General features: G+C 52.8%; 1 protein-coding gene across 1 annotated transcript; it reads right to left on the bottom strand.

Annotated features, from left to right (window-relative positions):
• Nucleotides 1–1,484: 1,484 nt before the first annotated feature.
• On the bottom strand, nt 1,485–12,401 carry SOX10 (SRY-box transcription factor 10). Its single transcript, XM_010123808.2, has 4 exons — nt 12,234–12,401; nt 10,588–11,045; nt 4,371–4,636; nt 1,485–3,967 (listed from the first exon to the last, which is right to left on the bottom strand). Exons 2-4 carry the CDS (start codon nt 10,995–10,997, stop codon nt 3,252–3,254), a joined length of 1,392 nt encoding a protein of 463 aa, XP_010122110.1. The 5' UTR covers nt 10,998–11,045; nt 12,234–12,401; the 3' UTR covers nt 1,485–3,251.
• Between the last annotated feature and the right edge of the window lie 4,280 nt (nt 12,402–16,681).

The following is a 16,681-nucleotide window of genomic DNA, read 5'->3' as shown; positions in this document are numbered from 1 at the left end:
GGAGTGCGGGGGTCGTTTTCTTGTCCCTTTTTTTTTTTTTTTTTTTAAATGGCTTCTTTGTTCCCTCCCCTCCCCAGCCTTGCATCTGTATCAGATACGATTAAAGGGATAGGGAAGGATGCCGGGCCAGCTCCTGCTAGGCTGCAGGAGGAGTGGTTAACCCCTCTGTTACCAGTGGCATTCTCAGTCCTGTCTTAGTTGTGAGGACTCTCCTAGATGAGAGGAGGCACCTCCTTTGACTAGAGAATGCCTAAGGCAGAGCCCACTCACTTTCTTAATTTGCTTTCCGAAGAGCTGGAGAAGGGTACTTGTGCATGGGTAAGAACTTTCTTTTCCCACTCTTCTGTTCCTCCACACCATGTCCCTTCTGTCTCCCCCCCACTGTGATCAGCTCTCTGACCCCTAACTCCCCTATAGCTTCCCTTCTTCCCCACACATGCTTCTGACCAGCTCAGCAGTGCAGTAGTTCCCTTCTGGACTCTTCCCACAGCCTGCAATTTGGGACGGAGATTTCTCCTCCTCTCCAGTGAGTGGCCACAGTCCTATTTTGCATGGAGTACCATTGTTCGACCCATTAAGCCATTCTGCTGCTGTTGCTCTTGGCCCTGCACAGAACTTCGTCCAAATAGTGCTGTGAGTTTTAAAAAGCTTTGAACGTGTTCCACGGTTCCTAGACATCCTGCTTACTCTACTCGCCCATAAAGCATTTGGTGAACACAAACTCACTGGATCGATCACACGCGTCAGCATTGAAACCCTTTGGAATTTGTAATTTGTAATTCTTGTGGAGTCTCTGTGTTAATTGGGATCCTACCGTGCTACCATTGGCCTTCAGAGATGTTCCTAAGCTGACCGATATCTGCTGTACATTTTCTATCCTAATATCTTCAGATAGCCACCTGACTACACCCAGGATGTCTTCTTCAACAAGTAAGAAGATGTCTACATCTGTTCTTGAATATACTGTCTGTGTGTGTTTGTATTTAGGTTCTTGCTTATGGAAGGCAACAGGCTGGGTGGTGGAGTTTCTACAGAGAAATTAATGGTTGCTTCCAAATTACACAAGTTTGTGTATGTTGGGAAGTTTTGTTTTTGAAGGTACGTCATCTGCCACCTGGTGATGAGGAACCAAGACGAGAAACCCCACGCTCCTGTTCTGGAGAGCACTAACAGTCACACTAAGAAATTCTTGGATGAAGCACATGCAAAACAATGCTGTTAATTGCATGTGCTGAATCTTAGCTGAAGGGCAGTGTTACTACATTTCTCACTAAAGTAATGACTGGAGCTGGAGCGTGAACAGAAGGTGAGTTTCATCTCTGTGAAGGAGCCAGTCAGAGTTCTGCCTGTGTCCTCTTCATGACAGGCAGAGGAAGGCCATGCATAGTGGTGTGATGTGTGGTGGTGGTGTGACCCATCATGCACTTACTGGGGGAAAAAAACCGAGAGATTTGCAGGAAAGAGGTCAAAAAAACCCAGACACGTGAAAATGAAACTTTTAAGTTTATTATTCCGTATGTTTAATGCAGAGTTAATGGTGCTAGGACAGCATAGGGACTGGGGAAAGGGAGGTGGGGGAGGAAGGTGCTACTTGCATAAATAAGGGGACAGGGCTGGAAGAGGTTACATGCGTACAAGGAGCAAACATTCTACATGATCTTTTCAGACACCACGAGGATAAGTCATCCATAGCTAAGGGAGGCAGGAAGGGCATCTGACAGTCATATCAGCAGAGGGATCGCTGGGCACTGATCACAGTCCACATTTGGTCAAAGTATTTTATCTGGAATATCCATTGGAAGGTCTCACAATGTGTCTCTGTGATCAAGTGCCAGGAGTAATTTTTTTCCTGCAGCAACTTTTGTGCCAGTTCACTCCCTGGCATGACCAACCACCCCAGTCCAGGAGGTGACAAAGGAGAAGTAAGCAGACTGTCCTCAGGTGTTGGCCTGAAAAAAGGAGGTTGATCTGACCACGAGAGCTTGTCGCTTCCAGTTTGAAACCCAAAGGGGAAAACAAATTCCTTTGCACCTAAATAGTCTTCTTTTCTTTACACTCATCCAAGATTGGGTGCGTATCTGCCTTGCTTAAAGCCGCAGGAGTATCTTTCCATCCTCAGCGTAGGTAGGAGGGAGGTGTTGACTGACTGGAAGACATGATGAACAACCAAGCAGGGATGCATACCCCATCAGCCTGAGTTTGGAGTGGGGGTTCAAGGAGAGTATTGGAAGCAACTTGGGATGTTGGGAAGTGCATAGTAGCTTTTTTTGGTGCCTCTTCATTTCAGGCAGGCACAGTCAGACGCGGAAGAGCAAGTATCAAGTTTGCTCAGAGGTTGTTGGGGATCCTGAAGAGATTAGAAAAGACTAGAGATGCCAGAGATGCCAGACATAAATGGGTGATGTAGAGTAATTGCAAGAAAGGAGGATTCACCCACAGCACCTTAATGATTCACTAGTCCTTCCCTACCTCTCCTGCACATATGTTCTGTGATATGACTGACACTAAGACCGAATATGACTGAATAAATGCGATTCCTGAGTCCTACGTGTTGTTCAGGCAAGCCTTAAAATCTCCATGCAGGAAAGAGCGTGGGATTAAACGGAGACAGGATGGAGAGAAGAGGCGGGGAGAAAAGCTAGGATGCAGCTGTGGAAATCAGCAGGGAAACAAGCGTAGATTGGTCTTCCAGCGGGGTTCAAGATTCATGTATGTCTGAATCTTAGGCAGGACTGCTGCACGACACTGATCGCGAGGAAGCCAGCCGTGCCGTTCTCCCTACTACTCCTCCCATAACAGGTTCACCAAGGCTGAGCAACCACCCTTCACCCGCAGCAGGTGACAAAGTGTTGGCCATTGTGGCCTGTTGGAAACACTTACTAACTCCCTGGAGCAGTTTCGGGAGGGGAAGGAAGGGACAGTCTCTCTCACTGTACAGTCCAGGGTGCGCACAACGAAACCCACCACGGACCAGTCACTCCATGTCTAGAATCCTCCTCATCTAGAAGGCCAATAAGGTGTTGCAAGCCAGTCGCGTGGCCTGCGTGAAATTGGTAAAGGGCGAAAGGGCGAAAAACCTTCCTCCAGGCGAGTGAGCCAGCGATTGCCGGGGTCAAGAAAGGCACTTCTGTATACTCAGTGGGTTCTGGTGGCTGGATGGCACTGAGTGACCTCGGAGTTCGGAGGCTCTTCTGCCTGTGCTGATTCTTCGGAGCCTTTCCGTCGCTGCTTCGGTCACTGTTCCCCGTTCCCTACGGTCTGGAGAGAGTCGTATACACGGGCTGTTCCCAATGTGTGGGGCTATGCGACTGTGGCACGGATGGTGCAGGGTCAGAGATGGCAGTGTAAAGGGGACGTTGGGAAGGTCCCATATAGGAGAAGGCAGAATAGAGGCCAGAGGCTTGGGTGGAATGGCTGTAGTAGGGTCCTGAGGGCTGGTGGTCTGGGTAGTCAAACTGTGGTCTTGAGATGGAGGGGAAGGCTGAACCGTAGTGGGGCAGACTCAGGGATGTGTAAGCTATCTGGGAGGTGGAGGGCTGATCAGTGTAATGACCTCCAGGGGTGGACCCCTCCGTTTTCACCTGGGCCTTGGAGTCCACCACCGATGAGGTGGCAGTGGACAAGGAGACTCCATGCTGCTTGGAGATCCAGGCGGAGTGTCCGCTGGCTGCAGCCAGGGCGCTCCCAAGGCCATAGCCAGCAGCCGCTGCTGCCGCGTAGCCTCCAACATGGCCTGGGTGGCCGGCGTGTCCGTTGGGCGGCAGGTACTGGTCGAATTCGTTGACATCAAAGGTCTCCATGTTGGACATCACTTCATGGCTGATCTCCCCGATGTCCACATTGCCAAAGTCAATGTGTGGCTTTCCTCCTTCCCCCAGGGAACGCCCTTCTCGTTTGGAGTCAGCTTTGCCTGCCTGCAGCTCGGTCTTAGGGGTGGTAGGAGGTGTGGGGGGCCCATGGCTCTGACCTGCAACGTGAAAAACATTTTGAGGAGGAAAGAGAGAGAAGAGGTGAGTTACTGCTTTATGCCTGGCTCTACACACAGCCTAGCTCCGCTCCTCCTAGTATGCCAGCAGCTGTCCGGCTGGAGACTTCAGTGGAAGGAGAGAGAAATAGCCAGCCAAAACCAAACCTTTTTATATCATCTTATGGAAAAAGAGGGAAGGTGCAACGATACTTGCCTGACCAGAGGAATGCAAGTGCCCGTAAAACTTAGGCACGTCCCTGTGCTGCTGACTCCAGCAGAGTGTGTTGGGTCAAGAGCAAGGTGTGAGCCATATCACTAAGGCTTTCACCGTGATGACTTGTCTTTTTTGAGCCTCCAAGTTGGCTGTAAACTGTCAGTAGATTCATGGAGACCTGGAACTCACCTGAGGAGTGTTCTGGATGACCATCAGACATGGGCGACCCTTCACCAGGATGCCTGTGGTCCAGATGGGCGTTCTTGTAGTGGGCCTGGATGGCAGCAGCCCCGCCAGCCTCCCCCTCCACCTGGCCTTCACCTTCGCCCTGCGTGGCCTTGCCGTTTTTCCGCCGGCGGGGCTGGTACTTGTAATCAGGATGGTCCTTCTTGTGCTGCATCCTCAGCCGCTCTGCCTCTTCAATAAAGGGCCGCTTGTCACTTTCGTTCAGCAGTCTACAGAGGCCAACGTGGTAAATAAGAGAAAAGGAGAAAGAAAGGGGCAAGTACATTAAAAAACACCTATACACAGCATCGTGGGACACAGCATGTAAATCCAGATGTCAGGGTGTTGCCCCATTGAGAGTATTTCCCAGAACAACAGGGAGAGCTTGGAAGCGTTTTAGTGGAGACCGCAATGCTTTCCTCCTCGTTGTTAATTATTAAACCCTGGGTGGTGCTAGCACTGGGTGCCCCTTTCCCAGCTGCGTGATGCTTCTCACCTCAGTAAGCTCAGCATCTTCTCTTACGTTGCCCAAAGGCAAAGCACAGCCGTTTACAGTCGTGTAAAATAAGGCTAGCAAGCTGCTTTCAAAGAGTTTGGGCAAATTAAGGGCAGTTGGGATCATCCTTTGGATTAAGGCAGTGTGGCACACCCTTGCTACCTGTCATGCTGCCTCCCGCATGTCTCTTGCTCTTCCCCAGACTGTATTTATTCCAGTTTAACCTCCCACCCTTCCATAGGCTCTCCTCCAAGTTTGAGGCTCTGCTGAACACAAAAGGCAGGAATTGGTGTTGGCTCCACAATACCCACATTGCTGCATGGAGTTTGCTGGGCCTTTAAGCATCTTGCAATATCCTAAAAGGGAGTTAAAGAAAATTTTGAAGATGGGGGAACAGTGTGTTCTGCCATTCCTGGAGCTCCTGCTCACCTAAGACATGGATAATGCAAAAGCCTGAAGCACAAGGGACCAGCCCGTCTTGAACTTAGCCAAGCAGTTGTAAAAAAAAACCCAGCTACTATATTGCTAGCCTTGTAGAAATAGATGAGCTTTGGTCTCTGGATGAAAGAGACGGCAGAAATGTAAGCTCTTTCTCTGTATTCCTGCCAGATCATGAGCTGCTCTAGTTAAGATAGGCTCTCTGAGGAAATGGTGAAATGTGCGGGCAGGATGGCTCAGAGTACTTGAAGATGACATCAGCCTCATTGCTCAAGCCTTTAGCAGCGTCTCGGTTGGAAGCACTTCAGTTTCATTTTATGATTTTCCCCCTCAAATATTCTTGTGACTCAAGTTCATCCTGCTTCCAACCAGAAACCAGTGCTCTCAGAAGGGACCAGTCTTCCCATGACTTGCAACTCCAACAGCTATTAGAAATGGCAGGGCTCCCAGATGGCAAAAAATATTCCACTTATGAGATGTCCACGCCCTTTCCCCCTCCAACAAAAGAACTACCTGGGAATAGGGCTGTGCCAGCACCTTGGTACCCCTGAAGCACTTAGCACTAAAATGTGACCAATTCTGTTAAACTGTAAGCATTGAGGAAGACACAAAGGCCTGAACAGGCCTGAAAAACTGAAGACCAAGAGGAGACATGGCTCAAGGAGCACAGAAATAAATCTGGCAGGCGATCAAAGGAGTTGCCAACAAATAATGAGTAGGTTTCGAAGCACCACCTTTTCTCCCTGCTCCTTGCGCAGACCCCGCAGCTGGCAGCCAGAAGGTCTGGCTGGAGCCCCTTATGGTGCTGACCTGGGTTCACTCCAGGCAGCCTGAGCAGGTCGCAGCCGCACACCGCATTCCTCCACTGCCTTAATCTTGGAGATTAAAGCAACTGAGCCACCATGAATCCAGCACCAGCTTTCCTGTCTCCCTCCTGCACTGTACACCACAGTCACACATCCAGGAGGACTCTGATTGCTCAGCCTGCGCTGCTCCAGATGGCCATCTGAGGGTTCCGAAGGGACAGCCCGGCCAACCCTCATAGGCATCATGGACTAGGAGGCGACCTTACCTACAGAAAACTTTCATCCTTGCAGAACGCCCCACCTCCATGAGAGATGGAGAGTAGAGGCAAACCCTGCAGCCTTGCAACCCAGGATGCTTCACTACAAGGCAGCCGGGCTCCAGCATCCCTGCGCTCCCAGCTCACATGGTGCCAAAGCTAATAAAATGCTGCGGTTGGGAATGAAAGGTCTCTTTCTATGTGGGCACCTCTTGGAGCCAGAGGGCTGTAGGCTGCACAGCCAGCTTTGACCTGCAGGGCATACCGCAGGGTGAGCTCAGAGCAGAGCTTCCCATGGATACCAAAGCTCAGCCTCCCAGATGCGTCTGGTGGATGACGTGAACCAGAGCCACTCGAGGCTATGCAGGAGTCAGATCCCTGCCCTCTGAGCTATGCCCGAGTACCTCACCTTCTCGCCCCTTCACAGCAGCCCACGGGCAGTGCCACCAGCAGGACAGTGGCAAGTCCAGTCCCCGTGTCTTTGCCTTCTCCTTCCCAAGGCTGCCTGCTCCCTCTTCCCTCCCCCTGGGATCAGAGCTCAAATCGGCTTTAGCAAAGTGAAACTGGTGCGAGCAGGCAAAGGCCAGGAGATTTGGGGGGATTTGGATTTCACTTGCTTCCTGCCCTCCCCCTCCTGCCCCACACTGCTCCTCAGGGAGCAAAGGAATCTCTCACGAGCAGAGAAGTTATGGATCACAGAGCAAAGCCCTTCATGGAGCTTAACTGAGCCCTCGCCACCTGCCCCGCCACCGAATGCTCACCTCCAAGCCAAGGGGAGGCTCAGGGCAAGAGCATCCAGCGCCCCACTCCGGGAGGAGAAAGAAGGGCTAAAATCTTTCCGCTGGCCTCTTGCAGCCTCCCCTTCTGCCGCCAGACGTTGCACCACGCTGCGTGCCAGGCAACTGGCTCGGTGGCCAGAGGCCAGAGGCCTGCGCTGGGACTCAGCTGCCGATGAGTCAGTGCGGCGGTGATGGGGTCAGGCATGGGGGCTGATGCAAGGTGAGGGCTGGCTGGGAGCAGAAAGCAGGCGGGATGGGCTCTCCTACATATCTACAGCCCGGATTTTGTGGGCATGACCCTATTCCCTGGGTGCTGCCACACCCATGCAAAGATCCCTCCATCGGGTCCCCTTGCTCCTCCCTACTGAGCCTTCCTCCCCTTATTCCTGTGCCTCACTTGTTTTTGGCCCTGGAGGCGGTGCTGGCTGGCATTTTGGCTGAGAGTCATGCCGACATTTTCAGCAGCCGGCATCCATTTGAGAGTTGCTCCCTGTCCCACCCCGGGGAAGGAAAGCAGCCAGGGTGAGTTTTCATGACTGTCAAGCATGGAAACCCTCCTTTCTTCTTTTTTAGTACTTTCGGTTCGTTGACTGCACCCCTCATGCACCCTAAGTCGGTACAGACTGGGAGAGGTGGATGGGGCCGTAAGCCCCCGGCACCACACTTGGGGGCCAACACGGCCATTGAGGTGTGTCCTGCAGCCCTTCCCAGCGAGGGCTGGGGCCCATGGAGGACATGGCGGTGGCACAGAGCCAGCACAAAAAGCCACGCTTTAAAAAAAGCCCAGGCCATTGCAGTCCGTTTTGCAGAGGAGCACGTGGGACAGCGCTGGGGTTATCGCTTAATCTGCTAGCGGCCTTCCAAGATTTCCCAGCCTCTGCCGTCCCCACCCAGCACCAGTCGCTGGGGACCTTTGGTTTAACGGTGGTCTGCAGGCAATTCCTGTGTTCACCACCGCTCATCTCTCTGCCTCTTGTGCCCATTTTCTGTATAATGGGCAGAGCAGCCCACATGGAATTCTGTCGCTCACATTTTCCAGAGCAACTAGCAATGTAGGCTGTAGGGTTTGGGTGGCCCCTTTGTAAGAATGGAGATAATACACCGTCAGCCAGGGCTCTTAGCAGGAACCCTCGTCAAACGTTTGAAATCAAGCTGTCCAGAGCTAAAGCTGGCTGCTCACAGTTGTACCAACACGTAGGAGCTATACCTTGGGGACAGCACAGGTGAGGGCAGCGGGAACCTCAATGGTGGAAAACTCAACCGTACCATGACTGGAAGGCGAAGCCCAGGGCTACTCTCTTGGTAAACTTTGGGCCACCTCCCCTGGAGTTTTGTGGGCTGATATTTCCCCCCCAGCCTCACAGAAAGACACACACATGTGGTCCTACCCAGGCCAGACACCGGCTGCACCCAGAACCCAGCTTACCCAGCTGTACTGTCCCCGTAGGGGCTGAGGTGGCTTGGAGAGCCACAGCCGGCGCCAGGGACACTCGGATAGGAGACACGTTCAAGCAAAGCAGACGGGTGGCAAACCCAGCAGCATGCAACAGCTCCAGACCTCATCGCGCAAGCTTATCAGCCTGACCCACGCTCCCTGGCCTCATGGCACCCTAGGGAACACCCAGGGACCTCCACCATTGTCTAGCGGCAGCGTCCCCCTGCTCTGAGTCCCATGCAGGCAGAAGCGGGAGCCATGTCCTGGGAGCAGGGAGGCAATCGGATGCATGAATGTGGCCACGGGCCGGGGGCTGTGTCTCTCTGTGCTCTGAATGCGATGTCTATGGAGGGTTTCACTGCTCTGCTGTATTTTCAAGGGAAATTTTCAGTGTCTGGAGGGAGACCGTTACTCTAAAATCTGGCAATATTTTGCAATAAAGGAATGATACCTTGAAATAATACTTCGGGAACAAAAAAGATGGTTTCACCCCACATGCACCCCGCTTCCAGCACAGCTTCACAGTCCAGAGGCTGGCAGCAGAGCCCCAGGTGAGAACAAGTGCCATGGTGAAGGGAAGGCAGCGGGGAACAAAGCGGGAAAGAGCATCAGATGAAACAGCTGCAGTCACGCTCTGACTTCGACTTCCCAAAGAAATCCCTTTGCTAGGGTTACACTAGCCACTGGTGGGTTGGGGTAGATGGGCTGATGTAGCAGAGGGAGAAGCTAATGCCCAAGGGCTCGGTTCCCTGTGAGCAAAGAGGTTTGAAGCCAGGGGAAGACCTCAGCATCAACTGCTGGATGGAGTATGTTTTGTTTCTGCTTGGAAAAATGTCTTTTGGCCCATCCAAGACTGAGGGATTCTTCCACAAATTGCCATGAAGGCAGGAGGGAGAATGAGAGGGCCTGTTTGCGTGAGCCTTGGTTCGCGTTGGTTGATGCAAGGCGAGCTAGGGGAATGATACTGGGGACTTGTGGCAGCAAGCGTTTCTAACAGGCTGATGGGGTTATCAGCAGAGACCGTCCGATGGAAAAGAAGTGGCACAGCCAGCCTGACATGCTTGGCTTGGGCGTGACGGCTCTCTGCACACCTGTGGGCCGGCTGCGATCAATCACAGCAGCCTATCAGTCTGCCAGGTGAAGGAGGAGCGGGTTTGGGAGGGTACATAAAGGACCCGAGGATCTGCACAAAACCAAAATGAAAATGGGTGCAACAAACTGGTGGGGCCAGAAGGACGAGCGTTATGTGTGCCGGCAAGAAGGGAGGGCATCTCTCTAGCTGCAAAGGGAGATGGGGCTGGTTTGAGCCAGCATGTTGCAAGAGAGCCTGCTACGGCCTGGAGTGTTGCAGGTATCTTCCTTTCTGCTAAGCCTCAGCCCCACTTTCTAGCAAGGTCTCTGCTTGTCCATCTTGCGGCACCTACACGGTCTGCCAAAACTGGGACCATCCTGGGAAGGATGGCTGCGGAGCTCTGACTGCCTGGCTCCTTTCCTTTGACCGTCCTCCTCAGCCGTAACTTGGTTTCCCACTCACTCTGCGGCACTGCATGGAGAACAACCCCTGTGGGCTTTTGGACCTGAGTCCAAACAGGCTTGAGCCAGCCACCCGTGAGTTAAGTTGGATGGGGCTCAGCCCAGTTCCTGATAGTGCACAACTTGGCCCAATGGAGAGGGTGAGACCATTACTGGAGAAAGAAAACAAGATGTCCCCTGACAGTCAGGCAGGAGAGGACCAGGATGAGAGTGTTGTGGTCAGGAACAACTGGGGAGATTAGTGGGAAACGTGGAAAGGGCTATGGCCCAGGTTGGAGCTCTGCTGAGGAAGCCTTCACTACATCCAACAACCACTCTTGCCCCAGTCACCCGTTCCATCCCACTAAGTCTCCGTTCTTCCACATGACCGCATAGTCCTCCTCAGGACACCTCCAGACCTCAGCCCTGGCGCTCCCCCTCTGCCCGCCCACTCTTACCTCCAGAGCTTCCCCAAGGTCTTACTGAGCTCAGCGTTGTGGAGGTGCGGGTACTGGTCAGCCAATTTCCTCCGGGCAGCCTGTGCCCAGACCATGAAGGCATTCATGGGCCGCTTGACGTGAGGTTTGCTCTTGTTACTTCCATTGACCCGGACGGGCATGGGTACCAGGGTCCAGTCATAGCCGCTCAGCACCTGGCTGACTGCCTCACGGATGCACACCGGGAACTTGTCGTCGTCCGCCTCCGAGTCTTGGTTTTCCTTTTTGACCTTCCCCATCTCCCCATTCCCAGAGCCGGTGAGGTGTGGAGAGTTGTCCGATGCCATGGAGGGTCCTGGTGAAAGGCAGTGGTGATCTTCAGAGCCCACCGGGCTCATCTCCACCTCCGAAAGGTCTTGATCATCGGCCATTGTTGCTCTTGAGCCCTTTTGATATCCTTCTTGATATCCTTCTTCTCACTGGGGAGGGGAGGGAGGAAGACAAAAACAAAGGAAAGAAAGGAAAGAGGGGCAGAAAAAGAGAGAAAAGGAGAAGCAACCACCAAATCTGAAAGGGACTCCAAGATCTCTGAAGAGCTGACCACGAGACAGGGGCCACTTGATAAAAGCGCAAGCAAAGCAATTGCCGTGCACACCGCAAAACCCGTGATCAATGGGGGTGGGGATGGGTTGGGGCCCCTGATTAATTAGGATATTGCTCCCTATCTCTGCAATCGTCTGGAGCTGACATGTGCGGAGGGGCCTGCGGCAAGAGGGATAAGGGGGGTTGGGGACCTGAAAGGAGAGAGACATGGACTGTCCTGCCCAGGCGCAGCTTCCCACAGGGAGCGGGATGGCGGGGATGGCTGTAAAACTTGTGTGGGGAAGCGCCCCTTTCTTTCAAAGACATGTGGTGAAATGCCAGCACGATGCCTGGGGGGAAGCATGGCAGGGGGAGCACTGGCACCATATCCAAAAATCAGAAGGGACCTATATCTCAGCTACCGGGGAAGCCGAGCGGGCAGCACCACCGGGCAGGGAACCAGGCCCGACCCCTATCCGCACCCGGAGACCCCGATCCCAGCTGTGGGAAAGTACCTCTGTGGGGACACCCCATCCCTCACCCTCCTCTCGCAGCTCATAAATCAAAAACTTAAAATACATATACAGCGCACGCCCCCCACACACACGCCTGCCGATGTGTGTGTACGCATATGCGTATTCACATTCATGTACATAGACTGAGAGATACAAACCAAATTTAACTTTGGGACAAGCCAAGGCTTCGGGTTGCCTGCCCCACACACTCCTCCTCTCTCCTTCTGTCTGCAGTCACTCCTAAAAGTCCCTGCTGCCGTGCAGCAATTCCTTGCTGTTCCTTTCCCTTGGAGAAAGAAACACTCCAAAAATAAAGGCCTCTCTATCCTCCTCATCCAGAAATTAAAAAAAAAAAAAATTGAAAAAGAAAAAAAAGAAGTGATAGAAAAGCATGCCTCTGGCTTAGTTTAAAAAGAGCCAGCGCAGAGCAAGGGCTGCTATTTCTCCAGTTTCGGAGGGCGACACGAACCCTCACTGGGGAGACCGAAAAAAGTAAGAGAAAGTAGAGGGGGAAAAAAGCACGAGAGAACGTGTGCGCGCCTGCGAGTGAGCTCAGGTAGGAAAACTTACATTGCTGGCTGGTGTGCCGGGCAGATCCCGCGAAGGCTGTAATTTGTATCCCAATAGCCCCCCTGTTCTCCGTCCTGGCCCCAGCAGCGTCAGGGCGCACGGCGTGTGAGGAGGCTCTCAGGCGAGTGCCATTCCTAGAGGGAGGCTTGGTTTTTACTAATACCCCAGCTGGATGCCTCTAGCTGGCTTTGCTGCTTAGCACCGGGGGAGGGAAGGGCGGAAGGTGGAGCCAAGCGCTCCTCAGAGCCAGAATACAGTCGGTCAGGGATGATGGGGAGGGGACGCAGGCAGCCCCCCACCCCGGCCACCAGCACGTTCCCCGCTTTCCCTCAGTGCCAGCTTCTTCATGGGTTGTGCTGCTCTTGGTGGCATGGCTGCCCCAGAGATGGTGCTGGAGGATTCGGCCCCGGGGCGGTTTGGGGTGGTGGGGTGCTGAAGGGACCTGGGGTGGTTTGGGGAGATAGGTACGCACCCCAGCACTGGGATCTCCCTCCTTCCCCCTGCTAGCAGAGTTACTCCTGTGGGGTCTTGCTGTCCTCCGTGTGCCAAATGATTCCCTGAGTCTCACCGGGACCCTGCTGTGCTGCAACAAGTTGGCCCAGGACCACAGGGTCAAGATGCTGCCAAAAGGGCATCCTCATGTAGACCTGAGTCTGCAGGGTGGGGAAGGGAATGTATGAAGTTAGAGGTGTCCTGAGGATGGAGGACATCGGATCCAGGGAAAATACCGTGCTGCTGGACAGTGGATACTAGTTTGAACCTTAGGACTTTTGCATCCTAGGGATGGGCTTGTCACAACATGTTCGTCTCTGTGAGGTCTTGCCAAGACAAGCAGGCTCTGCTTCCTCAGACGTGCTAAATTGCTCCTGAAGGGAAATGTGAGGCCTTTCATGAGGAAAGGGAGGTCTCCTGACAAGGCCTCTCACACTCATTCTTGCTGCTTGTGCACTGGGACACATAGAGGATCTCAGCACTCAATGGGTTAGGATGTTCTCCATCACATCTTCCATTCTCCAGCTCAAATCTACCAGATGCCTCTGGTAGTTGGCTTCTTCAATTTCCTTTGTCACTGGGGCTAGTATAGACCAACACCAACCCTGTAACCAGGAGAGATCATCCATGAAAAATCTGATGATCTTCCCAAGTCCTCCTGAGTTAGCAATGAGACAAACCAACTCCTGCCACAGCTGTTTGCTGGAGAGCCAACCTGAAGACACTTCAGTGCTAAGTCAGAAAATAGAAAGAAATGAATGGATGTGACCCAGGGAACCAGCCTCAAGGGATTTCAAGAACATTTTCAACTCTTGTAGCAGATATTCACTCTCCAGAAACTTTGTGTTATAAAGACCCAGCAAAACCACTAGCTAGCACCACATGAAGCATAAGCGAACCAGTCCCAAGGATGATGCTGAGCACCTGAGCTAAAGCCCTCAGAGCAAACCTGTGTGGCTGGCCGCTGCCCTCGCAGACCTGGCTGACAGCATAGGGCCACTTCCCTCCACGTCTGCCATTGTCTGGAGTAAGTAAAGCTCTGAAACCATAGGGTGGCTGCAGGGAGAACCTCACTAGAACCTCACTAGTGAGAAGTCTTTACTGAGCAGAGCTGAGAGGGGAAACGGCTGCGTGCCATTGGCATCAAGCAGGCAGAGGTGTTTAAAGGTGCCTCTTGCATCCCTCTGAAAAACCTCTCAAGGGATCATCTCATACCTTCTTCTTTTCAGCATTACCTACTCCAGAAAAAATATGGGCTCAGATACTCTTCCTCATATGCTGCCTTTTTCCCTTTGGAAGAGAGGAATGTGTGTGCCTTTCTCTTGGATGCCAAGAAAACCCAACTGAGGGCCTAGAAAAACAGCATCGAGGCTCTGCTTCCTCAACCAAAGCAGCGGCTGGTGAACCTCAAGTCTTGCAGTATGGGATGAGTTCTCTCACCAAGAGAGAAACCCTGGTTGTGATTGCCGCAAGGAGGGGGTCTCACTGCATAGACAGGGGCAGTTTGGCAGCTCACCCTCTGTCTGGCAGACAGATGACCAACAAAAACGAACAGGGCAAGGTCACTTCATACAAAATTGTCTATGGCCCACTGGATGCAGAGTCACTGATACTGCAGAGCTCATGGCACCTTCCCCTAGCCACCAAGGGTCATCCTTAAGCTGCAGGGACCCTGCATATGAGGTGTAGGAGAACTAGAGGGAGAGTAGGGTTGGTCTCCTGTCCCACAGGGGATAGCCACTGCCGAAAAGCACTGCCTTGCTTGATCCCCTGTCTGCAGCCTGGGACAGGGAGGAAGAATGCCACAGAAAATGGCCAGAAAATGATGTTTATTTGCCTTTCCTTCAGGTGGCTCATTCCTGCGGATCCTATGGGAAAGAGGCAATGAGGCAGGGAAGGATCTGGGTGAGCCAAAAGAGTGTCTGACCCACCACTCCTAACTGGGGCAAGAAAGGGATCAAACCCAGAAAGGCTTTCAGTAACCCACAGGGCTCTGGACTGGTGTTCATCCCACTGCTCACCATTCCCATCAGAAGCTCCATCAGGACCCAGACCTGAGCTGGGTCCCATTTGTGCCTTGTGGGAAGGGCTGTGAGTGCCTCAGCTGCAGACAGCGACATCCTCAAAGGAGCCTGTTCTGGCCACACAGTCTCTGCAGTCTGTACTCTCAGTGTCTCCCCACATTTAAATGGCAGGGAAGGGTTTTTTCCCTCCATTCTGTCTTTCTCCAGTTCTTGCTTTCTGTCTCCTTTGGTCCTGCCTCCTCTTTCTGAACTTTCTTTCCCTGCAGCATCTTTTTCCCCGTTTCCAGCTCCCTTTCACAGCACTGACTGCTCGTATATCCTTTTCCAAGTCTCTTCTGTCCATGTGTTGTCTCCTCTCTTGTGCTGCGAAGAGGTAGATGTAGGAGAGCAAGCTGTGGAAATTACACCTCTACTGCAGCAAGAACAGGTGTGACACTTCCTCTTCAGCTGAGGTGAGAAGACAGGCAGAGGGGAAGGAGAAGTGACCATCCCTGTTTCAGGAATCACTGGGGTGGCATGTCTCTTCCTCCAGTCTCTCCTGGGAGCCCTTTTCAGAGACAAGGACCCTCCAAGAGCCACTGCTGGCCATAGCAGCTAACATTGCAGAAGTGGTCTTTCTAAGGACCTGATGATTGGTCCTTGGGGAAATGCTCATACAGCAGGTTTCCACTCCTTCTTTTCAGCATATATGCCTATGGATGAGGTGTTCCAGGTCCATGAAAAGGGACAGTCCTCTGCGGACAAAGGATCTACCAGTAATGGTTTTAAAATAGAGGGAGGTAGATTTAGATTAGATAATAGGAATTTTTTTTTTTCACTGAGGGTGGTGAGGCACTGGAACAGGTTGCCCAGAGTGGATGCTCCATCCCTGGAAACATTCAAGGCCAGGTTGGATGAGGCTCTGAGCAACCTGATCTAGTGGGGGATGTTCCTGCTCCTTGTGGGGGGTTGGACTAGATGACCTTTAAAGGTTCCTTCCAACCCTGACCATTCTATGATTCTATGATTCTATGAGCCGGAGACCTTGAAAAGCCACAAATTTCCTGTCACACATCAGTGAAATGCTTTCTTTGGGCCTCACTCTCCAAGGTGGGAGGTTGCCACTTCTCCACCCTAAAGCCATGTTGGGAGGGCAATGGGTGAAAGTGGGTAGGAAGTGGAGATATCCCACCATGCCAGGTGCCCCTGCATCCTCACTGCTGCCAAGGGCGATGGAAAAGGCAGCCTGCTCCGAGCTGGGTGCTTGGTGATCACTGTGCACCATCACAGGGGCAGTAGGATTTCAACAAGGGGCAGCATTGGTGGGACACTATCACCACCAAGGTGGGACACTGGCGTTGCTGAGAAGGGATTTTGCTAGATGACACTCATCCCCTGCACCCATGGCAAGGGAGCAGTGAGAGGGGAGAGCCTGTCCGCAGCAGAGGAGCAGCAGGATCCCCAGCACGAGAGCCAGGGCCAGCTTTTGTCCCCTGCCCTGCTCGGGGGCACAGCACTGGTATTGTCCCAGGACTGCCTGGGAAAATGGGAGGGGTTCCCCATGAAATCTTACCATGCAGTAAAACAGCGTCAGAGCCGGGGAGCAAGAGGGGGACGACACAGACATTTGAAAAAATACACACACACACACACCCCCCCAGCCAAACAATACCCACAGTGTGCTGAGGGAAAGGGAGACCCATGAATTGGGAGTTTGATAAGGATTTTCTCCCGCGTGCGCTCGCTCTCTCAACGGCCCCTTCAGTTTTCCCAGAACCACCCCCCCCCCCCCCGCCTTCCCTTGCCGGCTTTCTTGTTTGGGCCTTGAACAGTGCGCTGTCTTTGTTTGGGATACAGGTGAACGACAATCATGTGATTAACACACACTCACACACACACACGCACGCGAGCACATAAAAAGCTTTTTAAGAGCGTCCAGCTTGCTCCAGACTC

The sequence above is a fragment of the Chlamydotis macqueenii genome, chromosome 1 (genome assembly GCF_036417535.1).
Source record: "Chlamydotis macqueenii isolate bChlMac1 chromosome 1, bChlMac1.mat, whole genome shotgun sequence".
Lineage (NCBI taxonomy): Eukaryota > Metazoa > Chordata > Aves > Otidiformes > Otididae > Chlamydotis > Chlamydotis macqueenii.
The sequence above is the reverse complement of the archived record's forward strand: the minus strand, read 5'-3'. Positions and strand labels throughout refer to the sequence as shown.

Bases quoted from the DNA above. Each gene is read 5' to 3' on its own strand.
- SOX10 (XM_010123808.2), bottom strand. From the start codon at position 10,997: ATGGCCGATGATCAAGACCTTTCGGAGGTGGAGATGAGCCCGGTGGGC. The intron at 4,637-10,587 runs GTAAGAGTGGGC...TGGCCTCTGTAG, and splicing joins ACCTTGGGGAAGCTCTGGAG to ACTGCTGAACGAAAGTGACA. The intron at 3,968-4,370 runs GTGAGTTCCAGG...TTCACGTTGCAG, and splicing joins TCATCCAGAACACTCCTCAG to GTCAGAGCCATGGGCCCCCC.